This window comes from Mustela putorius, unplaced genomic scaffold (genome assembly GCF_011764305.1).
Source record: "Mustela putorius furo isolate JIRA1106 unplaced genomic scaffold, ASM1176430v1.1 tig00537227_pilon_pilon_pilon, whole genome shotgun sequence".
NCBI lineage: Eukaryota > Metazoa > Chordata > Mammalia > Carnivora > Mustelidae > Mustela > Mustela putorius.
This window is the reverse complement of record NW_025422368.1, coordinates 5,687,193-5,708,219: the sequence shown is the minus strand read 5'-3', so window position 1 is coordinate 5,708,219 and position 21,027 is coordinate 5,687,193. Positions and strand designations below refer to the sequence as shown.

The following is a 21,027-nucleotide window of genomic DNA, read 5'->3' as shown; positions in this document are numbered from 1 at the left end:
CTTAGCTGAAACCTTCCCTGGATGGGAGTGGTTAAAAGCAGAAGTTTCCTACCAATGCCAGAATCACAGGACATTCTCAATCATACTCAAGTCACTTTTATTATACATAATTATACAATCCCACTTCATTAATTTCTTTTGGACCAGCTGGATATTGGGTTCATAATTTAAATCTTTTAAACATTTTATAAATGCTAGTCAGTTCATTTTGGCCAGTATCTGTTACCTGCTGTGCTGAGCCAGAGCATGTTGGACACTTGACCTGCTCTGGAAAGATAAGATGTTTTTCTTACCAAGCCTCTCCTTTAGCCAGGCCAGTGACTCTTCTTTCCAGATTGTATTGTGAGGTTTTGCCTAAAGGCAGGGTGAATAAATTCAGAAATGCCTGAAGAAGCCAGATTGGATTCAAGTTGCCCATGGACCTGACACATTCTAAGGCTAGCCTGGTCTACGTCTCAAACCATTAAAAGCAGCCCCTTCCATATCCTAGAACCATGATCACTTTCTCTAGGCCATCTCAATCTGGACAGCCCAGCTCATTGCTCCACAGTAATCCTTCCAGGATGAACTCAAACAGTAGGAAATAGATACTGATTCTTTCAAATGCATGTCCTGCACATTTGCCAAAAGCTTCTGCCACCTTTTGAGGCTGCCTCACAATCATGAATTAAGTTAACTTAATTCTGAGTAAAACGCCCTTTCAATACCTCTTTCCTGGTCTTCCCACTGTCCCATCTCACTGTCTCCAGTAGCCTAATCTATTCCTTTCTTTCCCTTCCTCTGTCAGTAATTCAGGAATTGGATGAGTCTCTGGTTTCTTTTGCCCTGAAGAGCAGAAGGCTTCGGTCCCAGCTGGTGTTGCCAAAGCAGCAAACTAATTCCATGCCATGGTCCTGGGTTAAGATCTGCACAATCTCACTGGCCATATCACCTCGGATGGTAAGGGAACGGAAGTGGTCAAAATCATGAAGACCCAGCTTCCGGAGACGCCGTGCAGCTGCCCGGTAACACTTCCAGGGCTGTGGCTCCACAAGGAGGTAGTGGCAAAGGGAGGAAAGGTGGGCCAGGAACTCCCACAGGCCATGGTCCCCGTGGTTCAGATGAATCCACATGGTTACTGACATGCAGAAGCCAATGTCAAAAACTGAACGTCCAAATTGGCTTAAGAAAGAGCTCAAGAGAACTTTCCGGGTCCTTTGATTCATAAAGTCCAGGGTGATAAAGGTCAGGGCATCAGGAAAAGGGCATTCTTTTTCAGCTCGCTCCACCAGGACTGGATCTATGTCGCAGCAGAGTAGGTGGAGTTCTCTTGAGGCATCTGAGCAGGTCTCCCCATCACGTAGGGAAAGGAAGTGTTTGTATAGAGCCACACTCAGATCCTAGAGAAATCCAGAAGAGCTTTGTCATTGCAGCTCTCAACCAGTGAATAGAAGAAAAACCTCTATTTCTCATCATCCCATCAGACTGTTACATACTCTTGGCTTTATAGGATGTGAAGCTACTAGACTAAGGAGGTTGCCAAGAAAGTTTTCCACAGAGCAGATTCTCAGCACCCTCCAGGGGTCTCCGGCTATAATGTACCTCTCTATACTTTCCTGACATTGATGGTACATTGGGTTGTATGGCTTAAAGTTACACCCAAATGAGTGAAAAAAGGAGCCGAGAGCAGTCTTTTCCAGCTTAAGTAATATGCTGGTAAACTCACTTTTTTCTCCTTTCTTTTTTGGTATCTCAGATCCCAGGGAAGAACAAAGAGTTCCAAGGTAATAACCAGTGTTCCTTATCAGGAAGGTGAAGAACACAGCAAGCACCGTATTACAAAAATCTGCTTTTCAGACTTGTGGTTGGGTAAGTCTGGATTCCAAAGATTCCTTATTTAGCCTTCACTCTACAGCCTCAATATTATTACCTGGCTTATGCTTCACCACCCGTTCTGGGATTTCCTTTGCTTCTGCACCCATTACTCCCCAAAGTCCCTGCTGATCTTCCTTCTAGCCAAGTCTAATGATTTGTGATTTTCACCAACTCAGCACCTTTCTGACTTGTAAACAAGTCACCATCTCCCTTCTCTAATGATGACTTCTATAACCATTATAACCAATTCAAATTTGTGTTGTTCTAATCCACTTTTTCAAGGCATTTTTATGTATCACCTCATTTGCTCTGTGCAACAATTCTGTAAAGAAAATATTCATGCCCTTTCTGCAGGTGAAGAAAGTGTGGCGGGAAAACTCCTAATGTCCAATAATAGCAGCATGGATAAATAAATGTGGTATATTAATTAGGGTGCTCTAAATAGCAGTTACAAATGAAGGAATTCAGCTCAGTGTATCAATATAGATGACTCTCACAAATATACAATGCTGAGTGAAAAAGCAAGACACAAAATAAAATACATGGCAACCTTCCATTTATATGAAGTTCAAAAATGGGCAAGATTAAACTACATTGCTTAGGGATACAAAAATAATGAGCTATAAAGAAAAGCAAGTGGGGCACTGGCGTGGCTCAGTGGGTTAAAGCCTCTGCCTTCGGTTCAGGTCATGATCCTGGGGTCCTGGGATTGAGCCCTGCATCAGACTCTCTGCTCAGCAGGGAGCCTGCTTCCTCCTCTCTCTCTCTGCCCGCCTCGCTGCCTACTTGTGACTTCTGTCTGTCAAATGAATAAATAAAATCTTAAAAAAAAAAAAAAGGAAAGAAAAGAAAAGTAAGTAAATAATAATAAATGCCAGACTAGTTTTTACCTCTGGATGGAGAGGGGGGTTTATGAACAGGGGTAGTGATATGAGGGATTCCTATGACAATGTTTTATTCTTGATCTGGACAACTGTCATAAAGGCGTCAACATTATAATGATTCATAAAGTATAAATTTATGTTTTCTGCTTGTGTGGCATAGTTCACAAAAAATTCTACATTTTAAAAATTATGATTCAGAGGCTAATGATTGTCCAATGTCACATAGTTAGTATATGGAATGATTTAGGCTACATTAGGTTCTTTCCTCTATACCAGGCTACTCACATTTTAATATGTGTATTAATAATTAATGACATGCATATCACCTATGGATCTTATTAAAGATGCTGATTTAGTAGACTGTGGGGGAGGGGAACTGAGGTTCTGTATTTCTAGTTGTTTTTTCTTTTTAAGATTTTATTTATTTATTTGACAGAGATCACAAGTAGGCAGAGAGGCAGGCAGAGAGAGAGGGGAAGCAGGCTCCACGCTGAGCAGAGAGCCCAATGTAGGACTTGATCCCAGGACCCCGAGATCATGACCTGAGCCGAAGGCAGAGGCTTAACCCACTGAGCCACCCAGGTGCCCCTGTATTTCTAGGTTTTTTTGGTCTTTTTGTTTGTTTGTTTTTTAAGTAGGCTCTATACCTAGCATACAGCCCAATGTGGGGCTTGAATTCACAACCCTGAGATCAAGACCTGACCTGAGACCAAGAGTCGGACTCTTAGCTGTCAGAGTCACCCAGGCACCCTGAGAGTCTGCATTTCTAGTAAGTGTCCAAGTCATACTGATGCTACAGATAAAGGACCACATTTTGAGTAGGAAGGTCCTATACTATGCTGCTTAATTTTCTCCCCATTTGTATGCTTCTATCTTTGTTTACTCCCTCTTCCTCTATGATCTTGGGTATGCCAATTTGACTAGTCATTTTGTCACATCAGTCCCTTCTCCACATCTCTTCACCCTCTCCATCCTCAATTCCCCAATCTCAGAACACCCAAGAAGCTTAAAAAAGAAAATACAGGGGTGCCTGGGTGGCTCAGTCAGTTAAGCATCTGCCTTAGGCTCAGATCATGATCCCAGGGTCCCGGGATGGAGCCTCACATCAGGCTCTCTGTCCATAGGGGAGCCTGCTTCTCCCTCTCCCTGTCGCTCCCCTAGCTTGTGCGCTCTCTCTCTCTGTCAAATAAATAAATAAACAAAATCTTAAAAAAAAAAAAAAAAAAAAAGACTCAAGGGCTCAATCACCCCAGATCCTCAATCAGTCCAGAGTGGGACCTGGGAGTTTTAGAAATGTGAATAAAGCACCCTATAAATTATGGTACATCCATACAATTTTGAAGCTGCTAAAAAAATGTAGTGACATAGGTGACCTCCAAATTATCAAGTGAAAAGCAAGGTGAAAAAGTGTGTTACTATGTATAAAGCTAAAAGAGGTGGGATATTTATACATACATAAATGCTTGTGTTAACATTGGATGCATACCCAAGAAATTATAAAGAGCGGGTGCCACTATGTAGGGGGAAAGAAGAATTTAGGGTCAGGAATAGAGGCTTACTTTTTATTACATGCCTGTGATTTGCAATCATAGGGTTAGAAAGTCTGTTCCTTTAGGATATGCTAGTAGTTACAGATAGGTGTCTGAGATACATTTTGATATTCTGGACGTGATTTCACTATAATCACTCTATGCCTAAGAATACTTTGTGGTAAGAAGACGTGGCAATGCCTTCCTCCGCCAGGAAGCTGTATTCTCCCTCTCATCCTCTCCACTGTACTCGGTCAACACACTGCTTTTTAAATAAATATCCACTTGGCTCCAGTGTCTATCCTACACTATATGGTACCCGAATCTAAATTCCAGACATGAGGGGCGCCTGGGTGGCTCAGTGGGTTAAAGCCTCTGCCTTCAACTCAGGTCATGATCTCAGGGTCTTGGGATCAAGCCCGGCGTGGAGCTCTCTGCTCAGCGGGGAGCCTGCTTTCCCCGCCCCCGCCTGCCTCTCTGCCTACTTGTGATCTCTGTGTCAAATAAATACATAAAATCTTAAAAAAATAAAAATAAAAATAAATTCCAGACATGATTCTTTCACCTCGGCTCACCTCTCCCCAGAAACCAATCCCAACCCTGTGATCCCAAAGGTGGGTCTCAGGAAGCCCCCACTCTGAAGCCAGGTCGCCAGCCACGCTGGACAGAAGGCAAATGCCAGAAGCCCAAATACGGTGGCCCTACCCACATGAGGTTTGGCCGTGAGGGGGCGAACTCAAGAGAGGGACGCAGAATTTGGAACGGAGTTAAAAATTGTTCCTCCCCACGATTCCTAAGAGAAATAGTCGTGGGACCCTGGAGGTCCGGTAGCTGCAGCCAAGGGGTTGGCCCAGGCGACGCCTTTAAACTCATTCTGGAAAAGTCGTGGTGGGTGTAATGCCCCGCCCAAACCAAAGCCCCAGCGAAAGCGGAGGAAGCCAACCGCCCAGCTCCCCGACCTCAGCCCCCGCCCCCGCCCCCGTCACTCACCCCAGAGTTACACCCCACGTCGAGCCCCAGGATCGGCCTCGTTTCGGAACTCTGAGGAAAGAGCCGGCGAAGCAGCTCCGGGGGCAGGAGGCGGAGCCGTTCTTCTGGAGGATGGAAGCGGGAATAATGAGGGAAGTTTCCAAACGGTGCTGCCCCGGGTTCCAGAATTCGCGGTTCCTCTTCTGTCGCGGCCTCTTCAACGCCCCCGGTGGTCTTTTCCATGGACGCCGCCATTAGTCGGTCTGGCCTCCGGGTCCCGGCGGAACCGGAAGTCGGGAACCGGCTAGCGAGCGGCAGGGACTCCAGCGCGCATGCGTTGAATGGCGGAGGCGGGTGGGTCTGAACCTGAGGCTGTCTGGGAAAGCGCTGCCAACCGGGTTTGCGTTGCCATGTTGAACTATCAGCACAGTCTCGGAGGTGGTTATTAATATTATCCCATTTTACGGTGAGGAAACTAAGGCAGAGAGGTTAATCGACTTCCCAAGCTGACATAGTTTCACCTTGAGCTAACCAGAACAAGGAGTTTGTTGGGATGTTGGAAATCAATTTTGGCCCAGCTACCTTCCTTTACAAGTGCATTAGGGGAGAGAGACCCAGAGGGTAGATATTACTTACCCAGAGTCACGCAAGGAATCTGTGATACAGGAACTTGTACCCTGTTCATCTCATGGTTCCAGGAAAAGGTAGCTGGGAGCTGTGGGTCATTTGAAGTGTCAAAAGAGCAAGATGGCCCTGACTGCCAAGTAGGTCAGGTGGATAGGGGCGAGTATAAGTTGTAAGCTTCTTGAGAGGCAAGGACAATGCCTTAAGAGCCAGCACTTGAGAGTGCTTATCGGGTGCCAGACACCCGTCTAGGATCTCTACATATATTCTTTCAATAATCACATCAATTTTGTGAGGAAAAGACCGTAGTTACCCCCCCCCCTTTTTATATAAATATGAGGACATTGGGGTACCACTAATTTGTAACCTGCTCAAGGTCATGCAGTTAGAAATGATGATACCAGGATTTGAGCCTAGGCAGTCTGGTTCCAGAGGATGTGCTTGCAACCATTATGTTATTCAGCCTTGAATCCCCTGTACGTACCATAATGCCTGGCCCAAAGATGCTCAATAAGTATCTGCTGAATGAAAACTCAGTATCAAGAAATGGGGGTGGGAAAACTGGATACTCGTATGCAAAATAGTGGATGAAGAATTTAGATGTAAGACCTGAAACTGTTTGATAGGTAGAAAAAAAAGGAAACACTGATCTTGGCAATGATTTTACAGCTGTGACACGAAAAGCAGAGACAACAATAGACAAGTGAGACTACATCAAACTAAGAAACTTACTCACAGCAATGAAATCCATTGATAGAGTAAAAAGGCAACTTACAGAATGGGAGAAAATGTTTGCAAACCATAGATTTGATAAGGAATTAATTTCCAAAGTGTATAACAAACTCTCAAACTCAATAGCAGAAGAACTAATAACATAACTTTAAAAATGGGCAAAGGATTTATTTTTTAAAATATTTTATTTATTTATTTGACAGAGAAACAGTGAGAAAGGGAACACAAGCAGGGGGAGTGGGAGAGAGAGAAACAAGCTTTCTGCTGAGCAGGGAGCTCCATGCAGGGCTCTATCCCAGGACTCTGGGATCATGACCTGAGCCAAAGGCAGCCACTTAACAACTGAGCCACCCCGGGGGCCCCTGGGCAAGGGATTTTTTTTTTTTAAGGATTTTATTTCTTTATTTGACAGTTCACAAGTAGGCAGAGAGGCAGGCAGAGAAGGGGGTGGGGAAGAGAAGCAGGCTCCCTGCTGAGCAGAGAGCCCAATGTGGGTCTTGATCCCAGGACCCTGGGATCATGACCTGAGCTAAAGGCAGAGGCTTTAACTCACTGAGCTACCCAGGTGCCCATGGGCAAGGGATTTAAATAGACATTTCCCCAAAGGAAAGCATATAAATGACCAACAGGTATATGAAAAGACACTCAAATGTTACTAATTATCAAGGAAATGCAAATCAAAACCACAGTCAGACATCTCATCACATATGTTAGGATAGCTATTATGGAAGAACAAAAACAAGGCAGATGTTTTGGCAAACATGCAGAGAAAGTGGAACCCTTGTACACTGTTGGTGGGAATGTTAAATGGTGCAGCCTCTATGGAAATCCTTCTAAAAATTAAAAACAGAACTTACCATATGACCCAGCAATTCCATGTCTGGGTATTTATCCAAAAACATTTATATAAAGTTTTCCAAGAGGTAATAGCACTCCCATGTTCATTGCGACACTATTCACAAGAGTCAAGATGTGGAAACAACTTAAATGTCCACTGAATAGATCAATAGATAAAAGAAATGTAGCATTATATATAGTGGAATATTATTCATCCTAAGAAAGAAAGAAATCCTGCCATATGTGATAACATGGATGAAACTTGAGGACATTTCGCTAAGTGAAATAAGGTAGTCATGGAAGTCAAATACTGTATGATTGCCCTTATGTAAGTTATCTAAAATAGTCAAATTCACAGAAACAAGGACTATAATGGTAGCTGCTAGGGACGAGGGGAGAGGGATAGGGAGAATTGCTAATCAATGACTGCCAAGTTTCAGTTATCCAAGATGAATAAGGCCTGGAGATCTGTTGTACAATATTGTGCCTATAGATAGCAATATCGTGCTGTACACTTAAAAATCTGTTAAGAGGGTAGATCCCATATTAAATGTACTTACCACATGAAGTAAAATCTAGGATAACAAAAACAAACTCAATAAAAGCTACAAGTACATGTTTAAAGCCAGGTTTGTTTTGGGAAAATTAGAACGGAAGGAAGAAGGGAGCTAAACTGAAACGAAGTAGAATGGAGTTAGGCCAAAACCTGGACTGAGCCAGAGGCAGGAAAATAAAACAGAGCTGGTAAGGAGAGAAACTGAGGGTTTAGCCCAGGGAGCAGTTTCCAGTTAGAAATCAGGATGACCCAGAATATGCAACAGGTTCAGCCAGGGGTCAGCAGAGTTGTGTTGACCTCTCCCCACCTGGCCTGCCATCTTAAAGGGCCTCCTGCTACATGAAGCCAGTGGCTGGCTGAACTTCTAAGGGACAGAGGTATGACCCCTACAGATAGCGTATCAGAGGTTAAAATGGACCCTGTCTCTTGCCCTCCCAGGTTGTACTTCATACTTCCATCTCTGCCTGATCTATTTGGGGTCATAAATTAAAGACCAAAAGGCATAGTGGAATCGAGTAAACCACAGTACTCTGAACAGCTTCCAGAAAAGCGTGGGACAGCACCACTGGTATCATTTCTCTCCCCAGTGTTTTGACAGGTTTTGGTAAGCCAAACTTACCTCTTTTTGTCACTAGATGGTGCTAGCACAAACCCTTGACCACCCTTAATTTTCAAGGAGACAGAATCACCTTGCTTTTTTAAACACCCTTTTGTTGTTGTTGTTGTTGTTGTTGTTGTTTAAACACAGTATATGTTATTGCCAGTGAAATGTTTGATTACATTAAGGACATGGGCATATTTCTGCGTGTTTAAAACACTGTTCACGGGGATGGGCGTGCGGGAGTCTCTAGGCCTAGATAGGGAATGTCAGGCTCCTTTTAATCTAGGGATCCTTGAGAAGCAAAGATAGAGGTGGGTCTGGTAATGTTACTGGGGACCTAAAATACCTCAGAGATGAGCCCATAAAGAGACATTTTAATTTGATCCACTCTGGTGACTTTTTGAACCTGGGTTCATTTTTTAATTTTTGATTGGCCCAGGATGACCTGACAAGTCAGCTCCTGGGCTTGGGGCCTGAGTCACCAGGCCCAACACCTCAAGTAGCTGTAGCAGCACCTGAGAAAATGTTTTACACTGCAGCTGGTCAGGTTTTGTGGAGCCTGATGCTTATACAGTTGTGGAAGTGGGTGTGCTTGGTGGGTGGGTGGTGGGCTGGGTGGGGGCTGGAGATGAAGGAGGGCACTTGTGATGAGCCCTGTGTGTTGCATATAAGTGATGAGTCACTGAATTCTACTCCAGAAACCACTGTTGCATGGTATGTTATTAACTAGAATTTAAATAAAAACTTTTAAGATTACAAATATAGAGACATGTAGAAGTGAATATTTATTTACAGTGAGAAAATAAATCACAACAAAACACATTTTTAAAAGCTCTGGGATTTTAGCTCATAGATCAAAGAAACCTGATCAAGTTTTTCCCCAGTTTGCTAACAGACGAAATTTACATGACATTGTCAGTAACAAATTGTGAACCCCAAAGAGACTATTCCAAACGATCAAATAATAAAAGGCGAATTTGGGGGTGCCTGGATAGTGAAGCTGGTTAAGCATCCGACTCTTAGTTTCAGCTTGGGTCATGATCTCAGGGTTTTGGGATTGAGCCCTGCGTTGGGCTCCATGCTCAGTGCAGAGTCGGCTTTCATTTCTCTCTCCCTTTCCCTCTGCCCCTGCTCCCCAAATAAATAAATAAATAAATAAATGGCAAATTTAATCTGCCATGCTAAGTAAAGACTGAATTATCTTTTTTGTCATCTCTAAAAATTGCCATATGAAGAAGCCACCAAAGAGTATGTAACCAAACATGTAAGAAAAAGGTAATATTCAAGTGCGACCTTCTTTTATTTATTTATTTAAAGATTTTATTTATTTATTTGACAGAGATCACAAATAGGCAGAGAGTCAGGCAGAGAGAGAGAGGAAGGGAAACAGGCTCCCTGAAGAGCAGAAAGCCCAATGTGGGGCTCAATCCCAGGACACTGGGATCATGACTGGAGCCGAAGGCAGAGGCTAACCCACTGAGCCACCCAGGCGCCCCATGACTTTCATTTAATTCATCAAATTATTATAGGATTTTTTGTGATAATTTGTCAGCTTTAAAAATTTTTCCCATGCAAAGACTAATCTTAGATATACTCTTCAAATTGACTACATTCACTACCCAATTTGCCTTTGAGAACCTCATTATGATTGGTGTATTTTGGGTTTTTTATTAACTGTTTTGATATTGGTAGTTTGTGTCATGAAAAAAATATAAAGATAGGAATTCTGACAAATTGTATTTTGAACAGTTCCCATCAAAAGAGAAAAGAATGCATGGTACATTTATAATAATATACTGTGTTATTGAGTATATTACCACCAGGGCAAAACTTATTTTGACTAGATGTCAATATGGACAGAATCCTCTGTTCATATTTTTGCACAGCTGACAATTGGAAAAATTTTCTTCAGACTAGCTTCTGCTTTGTACATCTTCTAAACTTTATTTTCCTCCACTCCTGCACACCTCTGGTACCAGATGCTACATGTAGGACACGTTTAGGTCTTGATTTGAACTCTGGCTTTGTATCTTTAGGCTATAACATGAGGTAAGTCAGCACATGGGTGGATAAGAGACTTCTAGAGTTATTCCTTCAGCTGGTGAAAGTTCAGCTATACATGGAAGTAGTTTTAGACTTCCATGGAGTGTATCTCCAACTAAGCTTCCCCTTAGCTGATTCCAAAAATGCCTGTAACCATTCCAGTGCCATTTAACACAAGGGCAAATGTGAAGGAAGGGACATCAAAGTGGGAAATCAAAGTTTTAACCACCTGCAGTTAACATATCTTATTTTTTCAAATTGTACAAAAACAAATGACCTCGCAGACACATTTTTTAGGGCCTTAGAAGTGTTCTATGTGTGAATGAGGTTGCTGAACCTTCAGCTTCATTAGCCCTGTGGAAAATTCATCTCTGTCCTGCACAGAACATATACACAAGAATAGTTAAAATGCAGAGGTGTGTATATAAAGAATTGGAAATATCCAAGACAGGAATGATTGACATGTATAATGATTTCCATGGCTTCCTAAGGAACCTTGTGCAGCTGATGTCCTGGCCATGGTCTGGTCCATTTCTTTTTAATTAATATATAATGTGTTATTTGCCCCAGGGGTACAGGTCTGTGAATCACCAGGTTTACACACTTCACAGCACTCACCAAAGCACATAACCTCCCCAGTGTCCATAACCCAACCACCCTCTCCCTACTCCTCTCTCCCCAGCAACCCTCAGTTTGTTTTGTGAGATTAAGAGTCTCTATGGTTTGTCTCCCTCCCAATCCCATCTTGTTTGATTTTTTCCTTCCCTACACCCCAAACCCCTCATGTTGCCTCTCAAATTCCTCATATAAGGGAGATTATATGATAATTGTCTTTCTCTGATTGACTTATTTTGCTCAGCATAATACCCTCTAGTTCCATCCACGTCATTGCAAATGGCAAGGTTTTATTTATTTTGATGGCTGCATTATATATATATATATATATATATATGATGTGGCATATATAGGATGTGGCATATATATGCCACATCTTCTTTATCCATTCATCTGATGATGGACATCTAGGTTCTTTCCATGGTTTGGCTATTGTGGATATTGCTGCTATAAACATTTGGGTGCACATGCCCCTTTGGATCACTACATTTGTATCTTTAGGGTAAATACCCAGTAGTAGGATTGCTGGGTCGTAGGGAAGCTCCATTTTCAACTTTTTGAGGAACCTCCATGTTGTTTTCCAGAGTGGTTGCACCAGCTTGCATTCCCACCAACAGTGTAGGAGGGTTCCCCTTTCTCCACATCCTCGTCAGCATCTGTCATTTCCTGACTTGTTCATTTTAGCCATTCTGACTGGTGTGAGGTGGTATCTCATTGTGGTTTTGATTTGTATTTTGCTGGTGGTCTGGTCCATCTTAACCTCCCTTCTTTCCCTTTCAAATGCCCTAGAGCCTCTGCTCAGTCCCTGCTCTTCCACGTCACTCACTGCCTCCACCAGGGGATCAGAGGGCCTTAGAACTGAGGGTTAAGCAGAAGTTGGTGTATATTTTAAAATATTGAATCTATTTTCTCACAGAAACAACCTTCCAACAAGGGAGTCCTACCTGCACTTTTGGAACCCAACTCATCTGTAAACGGAGAACTTACTCCTTATTATAATTTAGAAATTCTATAATTAGTTCTTGCAAAGTTTGAAACTACTTGGAAACAATACACAAGACTCTATAAATGGAGTGTTATTGTTGAAACCCAACTAAGAGAGTCCCTATTTTGAACCCCTCATTATCTGATGAGGAAACTGAGATCCAGGAGTTAAAGGCAGTTTCTCCAAAGATGGAGCCAAATTAGGGCAGGCTAAATGTTGTAGCAAATAACCCCCAAATCTCAATGCCTTACCGTAATAAAGGTTGATTTCTTCCTCTTTGTCACAGTCCATTGTGGGTCAGTGGGGAAGAGGGGAAGGACTCTAAATATACTAAAAATATTACATCGTATAATTTAAATGGGTGAACTCTATGTTATGTAAATTGTATCTTAATAAATCTGTTTAAAAAAGAAAAAATATGAACAAACACCATACGACCCAAGCCATCACAGTCCTGGGCATTTATACTAGAGAAATGAAAATTTATATCCACACAAAACCTTTACATGAATGTTCATAGAATTTATTTGTAATTAAAAAAAAAGATTTTATTTATTTATTTGAAAAAGAACAACAGAGAAAGAGAGAGAGAAAGAATGAGCAGGGGGAAGGGGCAGAGGGAGAGGGAGAAGCAGACTTCCTGACGAGCAGGGAACCCCATGCAGGGACTTGATCCTAGGACCCTGAGATTGTGACCTGAGCTGAAAGCAGATACCCAACGGACTACGCCACCAGGCGCCGCAGGGCTTTATTTGTAATAGCCAACAATTGGAAACAACCAAAATGTCCTTCAGTAGGTGAATGGTTAAGTGAACTGTGACACAGCCATAGTACGGACTCTTACTCAGGAGTAAAAAGCACACACTACCGACACATGCAGCAGCTCAAATGGATGTTAAAGGCCTTAGGCTGTGTGAAAAAAAAATCCCCCCCCCCAAGTTAAGAACTGGAATTCCATTATATAATGGAATTCCATTATATAACATTTGCAAAATGTAAAAAAATTATAGAAGAGAGAAAACTGATTAGTTAGGGATGGTAAGGGTGGATGTGACCATAAAGGGTTAGCTCAGGGAAGATGTTTGTGATGATGGAATGGTTCTGTGTCTTGACTACAGTGGTAGTTACATGAATCTACATGTATGATGACATGTCACAGAACTGTGTACACACATACCAATGTTAATGTCCCAGTTTGGGTAGTACGTTCTCAGCACAGAAGATGGAATCATTGAGGGAAACTGGTGAAGGCTGTATGGGACCTCACTGCCCATATAATTATTTCAACATAAAACTTTTTTTTTTTAAGATGTTATTTATTTATTTAGGAGACAGAGAAATTCTGAAGGAAAATTCTTTCCAGCCTTTCATTTGACACACAGCCAAATGATGAATGGCGAACACAAAATGAAGACGCTTCTAGACACTCAAGAAACCAACACTATTATTTCCCATTAACTCTTTCTCAGGAAGTTGTTGGGGAAGGTTTTCTACCAAAACGAGTAGAAACCCAAGAAAGGGAAGTCATGGAATCTAGAGTGCAGGTTTCCAACAGAGGAGTGTGGTGAAGGAGGTTCCTGGGGATGGAGATGAGGGGAGATGCCCGCAGACCCCCTGCATGACAACCAGGGCAGGCTAGAGAAGTCCGAAGATTTGGAAAGACTATATAGTGTCAACAAGATGAAACTGATAGAACACCCAATATATTTGAACATATTGGGATGATATTTACCCACTTAAGGTGGCAAAGAAAAAAAAAACAAGGACGTAGGAAAGTAAATGTACAAACAACTAACAACGATATCTGATTCATCTCCAGAAAAGCAAAATGTGCAAGAAAGGAAAAATAATCACCATATACTACATAGTCCCTGGTCAACAGGGTTTATAGTCTTAATATGTAAATATTTGATAATTCGTAATTATCAAATTAAATATATCAATAATTCATAATTATTGATATAACCAAATCAGAAGCGCCCAGGGAGTAGGTGGAAAAGGAAGAATGTGTGTGTGTGCATGTGTGTGTGTGTGTTTTCATGCCTGGACTTCCACCTCTCTCTCCCAGTTTGTTTTGAATACTTTCTGTTTTCCCCTCTGAATGCCCTTTTATTTTCTTCTTTAAACTAATGTATTTCCCATGCTTTCAATAATGGACACATATAGGGGCGCCTGGGTGGCTCAGTTGGTTAAGCAGCTGCCTTCAGCTCAGGTCATGATCCCAGCGTCCTGGGATCGAGTCCCACATCGGGCTCCTTGCTCAGCAGGGAGCCTGCTTCTCCCTCTGCCTGCCATTCTGTCTGCCTGTGCTCGCTCCCCCCCCCCCGATAAATAAATAAAAAAATCTTAAAAAAAATGGACACATATTAGTTTTTATAGTCAGGGAAAAAAAAAACACAGCTTATTACAAAGAAAAGGTCAGGAATGATGTCTCTAAGCATCCTCAGCTCCTTTTCTTAATTCACGATGGACTTTAGCATCTATATGTTTTTCTTAATGTTATTTGGATGTACGTACATTTTCAACATGTATCCCTGCTTGGGTATAATGAGTTTCATAAGGTCACCGTACTGTGCAAAGCATTCCTTCATAGAATCATTGAATCCTACCTTTTCATTTACCATCTTTCAGATTCAAGGGGTTCCCAAGAGTCAAGGGTTTTGTGAGGGGTGTTTAGGGCAACGTGGCTGAGGCAAGGTCTGTGAAGGGAACAGAGCAGGAGGCCTGGTCTGCTTTGACATTGGTGGAGGAGAGGAGCTGGTGAAGAAACCAGGAAGAGAAGATGAGGAACCACCTACTCTCCCTACTGAGGACAGGAAGGGAAGACCGATCTGAGGGCCAGCTTGCTGGTGCCTATAGAACGAAGTCCAAAGTCCTTACATAGGGCTTCTGAAACATGGATATGCAAATAAGTCACCCTAACCTTTTGTTAAAATGCAGATTATGATTTAGAAGGTCTGCGGTCTGCATTCCTTCCTTCCCTCCTCTCTCTCTTTCTTCCTTTCCTCCCTCCCTCCCTCTCTCACTCTCTTTCTTTCTTTCTTCCTGCCTTTCTCTCTCTCTTCCTATTGTTGGGTCCCCCAGTAATGGGTCCATGATCAAAGGAGCAAGACTGATACAAAGCGAAGGTCAAGCAAAGCTTTATTTCGCGCCAAGCATCAAGAATCAAACCGACTGTCAAACCGACTGGTCGGGCCGCCCCTTACAGAGGACGACCCCTCCCTGCCTCACAGACTAACTTTTATAGAGCAAAGGCCATGTGGTTGGGCCTGGCCACACACAGGTGGCCAATGAGATTGTAGCACACAGAGAAAGCTGCACAGTTATGCTAGGGCCCACACGGGTGGCCAATTGAATTACAATTTACCCTAGTAGATATTTGAACTAGCCTATCACCTTGGTCAGAATTGGCGCCCAAAAGGTGGGGCCCACACTCCTTGGTAGCTAGGGAGACGGTATGCGTGCCCCACTGATTGGATGTCTCCACCTGACCCGACTCATCCCTGCATTCGGGCTATTACCTCTATCTGACCTGACCCACCCTTGTATTTGGACTTTGTTACATGGGACTGGTTTCCCGGACCTGTTTTTTAAGTAAGTCCCCTTGGTGGGGGGGCAGAGTCAACTTAAGTTTTACTGCATGAACAACAAAATGGCTGTTCAACCGAGGTGGGGCCGCTCTGGCTAAGTAGGCCCTTACATTATCTTTCTTTCTTTCTTTCTTCCTGTCTTTCTTTATTTCTTCCTATTTCTTTCTTTCTTTCTTTCTTTCTTTTCTTTTCTTTTCTTTTCTTTTCTGTTTTTTTCTTTTAGAGAGAGAGAGAGAGAGCATGTGCTCTCCTGAGTGTGAAGTGGGGGAGGGACAGAGGGAATCTCAGACAGGCTCTTCCCTCAGCAAGGAGTCTGATCTGGGGCTCCAACTCATTACCCCGAGGTCACCACCCGAGTTAAAATCAAGAGTCAGGATGCCTGGGTAGCTCAGTCGGTTATGTGTCTGCCTTTGGCTCAGGTTATGATCTCAGGGTCCTGGGATTGAGCCTGGGATTGGCTCCCTGCTCAGCAGAAAGTCTGTTTCTCTCTCCCCCTGCTCATGTATGTGTGCTCTCTCTCTGTCTCCCTCTCAAATAAATAATATCTTTTAAAAAAATAAAATAAAATCAAGAGTCAGATGCAAGACGCCTGGGATAACTCATTGGTTAAGTGTCTGCTTTCAGCTGGGGTCATGATCTCAGGGTCTTGGGATGGAGCCCCACATCAGGCTCCTTGCTCAGCAGGGAGTCTGCTTCTCACTCATCTTGTGCTCTCTCTTTCTCTCTCTCTCTCTCTCAAATAAATAAAATCTTTTAAAAACCCACAAAAGAGTCAGACACTTAACTGACTGAGTCATCCAGGTGCCCCTATTCTTTGAATTTTTCTTTTTAGTATATTCATTATACAAATTTTGTAATTTTTCAGTATATAAAAATTAGCAAATCTAGATAAACCACAAGAAAAGACCTAAAGTCTTATTCACCACCTGGAGATAACCACAATTAACCTCTTAATGTATATCCATCCATCTAGATTTTTTTCTTATTCTTAAGTATATGTAAAATGTATTCGTGTATCTATATATTTAATTAACATTAAACAAGTCAACTTTTATTTTATTTTTAAAATTTTTTTAAAGATTTTTTATTTATTTATTTGAGAGAGAGACAGTGAGAGAGATCATGAGTGAGGAGAAGGTCAGAGAGAGAAGCAGACTCCCGGTGGAGCTGGGAGCCCTATGTGGGACTCGATCCCGGGACTCCAGGATCATGACCTGAGCCGAAGGCAGTCGTCTAACCAACTGAGCCACCCAGGTGTCCCAACAAGTCAACTTTTAAAATATTACTCACTGAGGGGCGCCTGGGTGGCTCAGTGGGTTGGGCTGCTGCCTTCGGCTCAGGTCATGATCTCGGGGTCCTGGGATGGAGCCCCGCATCGGGCTCTCTGCTCCGCAGGGAGCCTGCTTCCCTCTCTCTCTCTCTCTGCCTACTTGTGATCTCTGTCTGTCAAATAAATAAATAAAATCTTTAAAAAATATATTACTCACTGAAATGCAACAGTGGGCACACTCCTTTGGAGATAACACCAAAAGCTTACATTTTGGAACATTAAAAAAAAATTTCGGTCCTTTTTGTATTAAGTTTTTCATTTTAATTCCAGGATAGTTAAATACAGTGTTATATTAGTTTCAAGTATACAATATAGTGATTCAACAACTCTATGTTATTCCAGGCTCATCATAAGTGTACTCTTTAATCCCCACCACCTATTCATTTCAGAACATTTTTAAGGAATAGAAGCGTTAGCTTGTGGAATAACCCTCATTTGGTTTTGTCTAGTGTTTTCTCATAAGACTCAGGATTTGAGAATTTTTGGTATAAATTGCATGAGTAGAATGTGTCCTTGTTAGTACATTGCACTAGAAGAGGCACAGAGTGTCAATTATTTGGCTTCCCCCAATCGCCCCCCGCACCGCGCACACACCAGGCCTTTGTTCGAGCTGTTCCCTCTGAATGGCCCTCTTTTCTCTAGCCTACTTGACTAAAATTTGTTCCTCCTTTAAGATCCAGCTCAAAGTTCTCGGAGAAGACTTTCCTACCTCTTTGTCTAACCACATTCATGTGGCACCTCCCCCATGACAGTCACTTCCCTGTCATCTCCATACTGTTATGCTGAGTTCCCTGAGGACAGGCTCCCTGTCTTAAGAAGGTAGATTTGTGCTGTTCTCGCCTACTTGACATTCAACATTCTCCTGGGAGCCATACTCTGGTTTTCCTTTGGGGAGACACCCCTCATTTTCCCTATCCTTGCCCATGAGGGTGGCTCCAGGCTGAATGTATGGCCTGGGTCCGGTCACTCAGTGCATTTCACTCCAGTGCCAGACAGATTGGTTCAGTGAAGAACTAGCTTCTGAATCAAGGAGGTCCCACCAGGGGCAACCAGGACTTCTGCCAGAATTGCTGGGCCAGAGAACTCGTGGAACACAGAGTGGCCCTTCCATCATGTTCCATTAGTCAAAGAACTGTGCTCATTGTTTTGAATTGTTCCATTCCACCCTCTGGCCTCGTGCCTCTCCCAAGATACCACGAAGTTTCATTCCCCTACTACACCAGGCTTAGGCTCGAGGTCCAAAATCACTTCTTAAAAAAAAAAAAAAAAAAAAAAAGATTTTATTTATTTATTTGTGTGTGAGAGACAGAGGGTGAGAGAGAGAGAGAGCATGAGAAGAAAGAGGTCAGTGGGAGAAGCAGACTCCGTGCTGAGCAGGGAACCCGATGCAGGACTTGATCCTGGGACTCCAGGATCATGACCTGAGCTGAAGGCAGTTGCTTAACCAACTGAGCCGCCCAGGTGCCCCCAGAATCACTTCTAAACGAAGTCTATGTGCATATGAGGCTCCTCAGGTTTGGTTCCTTAGGAAAGGCTGTTCTCAATCTGAACTAAAGACAAGTTATTTACCTGCACCCACCTACACACATACACACACAGCGTATAATAGCAAGACAGGCATAGGTCCAACAGCCTCTTCATTTTGTATTATTTCTCTCCCTTTCAGGTTGAGCTGGTGGTGCTTCTACCAGTACAAGTCTTTTTTTTTTTTTTTTAAAGATTTATTTATTTATTGGTGCGGGGGAGAGTAAGCCAAGAGCGGGTGAGGAAGGGGCAGAGGGAGAAGAGAATCTCAAGCAGACTCCGTGCTGAGCACAGAGCCTGATTCGGGGCTCCACCTTATATGACCCTGAGATCATGGCCTGAGCAGAAACCAACAGTCAGAAGCTTAACTGACTGCATCACCCAGGTGCCCTCCTCCCCGCAAAGAATAAAAAACTCTGAGTTAAAAACTCAGAGTTAGAAACTCTGTGGTTTTTCTCTGAATCTAACTGGGGCTCAGTAACCAGCTTCATTAGACAAGTCACACTCATAAATCTAAGGGAAGGCCTCCTCTGTCTTGGACCCCCAGTAAAGCTGCTGAAGACTACTATCTTTAAGCTCTGGAGAAGCCCCATTGTCTAGCAGAGATGCTGTGGAAAAAACAACTTTAAGACTCTTAGGAGTACTTCTATCTGTTGGAAAGATTCTATGAGGCAACATCTTAGATCTTCCTGAGGTCTTAACAAAGGGCTTTGTAATCACACTTTTGGCCTCATCTTTACCAGAAGACTGTGTTTTCCTGATAGTGTCTTGGATTTGATTTTTGTTATGGGACCCTTTATTACTCTGAGAATTCTTTGCTGGCTCAAAAGACTAGGGGCTTCTTATGTCTCCTCTAAATTCTGCTTAAAAACAGAATAATTCCTTCTTTAGTATTCCTCTCACTACCTGTTTCTTAGGATACAAAGCCAAGATAAGCCATTGCCCCTTCAACATTGTGCCTGGAAATCTTAGCCAGATCCTTCCATTCATTAGGCACTTTCTCTGTTTTTTTTTGTTGTTGTTGTTGTTGTTTGTTTGTTTTGTTTGTTGTTTTTTTTTTACATTGGCGCAGAGAAGAGTTTTGCTAAACTCTATCATGATGCAACAAGGGTCTTTGTTCTTCCAGGTTCCAAGTACATTTTCCTCAACTTTCCTTTGAACTTTCACCTGCCATCTCCTTGAAACCCTTCTAGCCTGCCCTACTGGACTCATTGAGGCCTGTCAGGCATCTCCTGCCAGATGTTTTAAGTTTGGTTATGGCGGTGTCTCACTTCCAGGGACCAAATTCTGTTCCAGTTATCTGTTGCTGCAAAGCAAACCACTTCAAACTCAGTGGCCTAAAACAGCAACTATTTGATTATGCTCATGGGTTATGTGGATTAGGAATGTGGACAAGGATGGTTAGACCATGCTTCATGGTATCTTGGGCCAGAACTAGGAAAACACAAATGGCCGGGGGTTGAAGCAGCTAAAGTGAGGGACTCTACTTCCAAAATGGCCTCTTCCCTCCCATGGCTGCCTCTTGATGGGCATGGCTGGAAGACTGGACTCAGCTGGGTGCCTTGGCTGGAGCACATGGCCACCTCAGCATGGAGAAAAGGGAGCTAACAAAGGGGCAGAGAGGGACAGGATAAGGCTCACTTCTCTTGGCAAGGTTTTCCCAGAAAGGAAAGCAGAGAACTTGGAGAGGATTTGGGAATAGTAGGCTGGGAAGAAAGTAACTTGGCTGTGTGTGTGTGTGTGTGTGTGTGTGTATGTAATCAGCAAGAGGGCAAACACCCATTTGCTGGGAGTTGCTGGACTTGAGTGAAAGCAGATGGCATATTTATGAGCTGGATTAAGTCCACTCAGCTCTGTAATTTCTCCAGCCTTAACTTAGGAGCCTGGGAATGTGAATGAAGAGTCTTGGTGTGAGGACCATCCCAGGCATGGGGGTGGGGGGACGTGGTTGGAGGCCACCGCTTAAGACAGTAGCTGCCAGAAGGGAACGGATGGTATAGTGGGTTGTATAGTGATACCCAAAAAGAGAGGTACAAGTGCTAACACCCTTTTACCTGCGAATGTGACTTTCTTCAGAAATAGGGCTTTGAGGAGAGACCTTGAAACCTTGAGGAAAGATTCTCATCCTGGATTGATGGTGGGCCCTAAATCCATGACAGGCAGCCTTATGAGAGAAAGGAGAGGGAGACTCAAGACACAGAGTGGGGGAAGACTGTGTGAAGACAGGTGGAGATTGGAGGGCGCCCCAAGCCGGGGAACAGCAAGGACAGCGGCAGTCGCCAGAAGCTGGAAGAGAGGCCTGGAATGGCTTCTCCCTCAGGGCCTCGGAAAGGAGCCAACCGTACTGACCCCTT

At 43.2% G+C, this 21,027-nt stretch overlaps 1 protein-coding gene across 1 annotated transcript; it reads right to left on the bottom strand.

Annotated features, from left to right (window-relative positions):
- Positions 1-80: 80 nt before the first annotated feature.
- BCDIN3D (BCDIN3 domain containing RNA methyltransferase) lies at positions 81-5,549 on the bottom strand. The gene is given in 3 exon segments (XM_004778848.3): positions 81-812; positions 814-1,379; positions 5,258-5,549. Coding segments are annotated over 3 exon segments (876 nt in total). The 5' UTR covers positions 5,492-5,549; the 3' UTR covers positions 81-736.
- Positions 5,550-21,027: the final 15,478 nt, after the last annotated feature.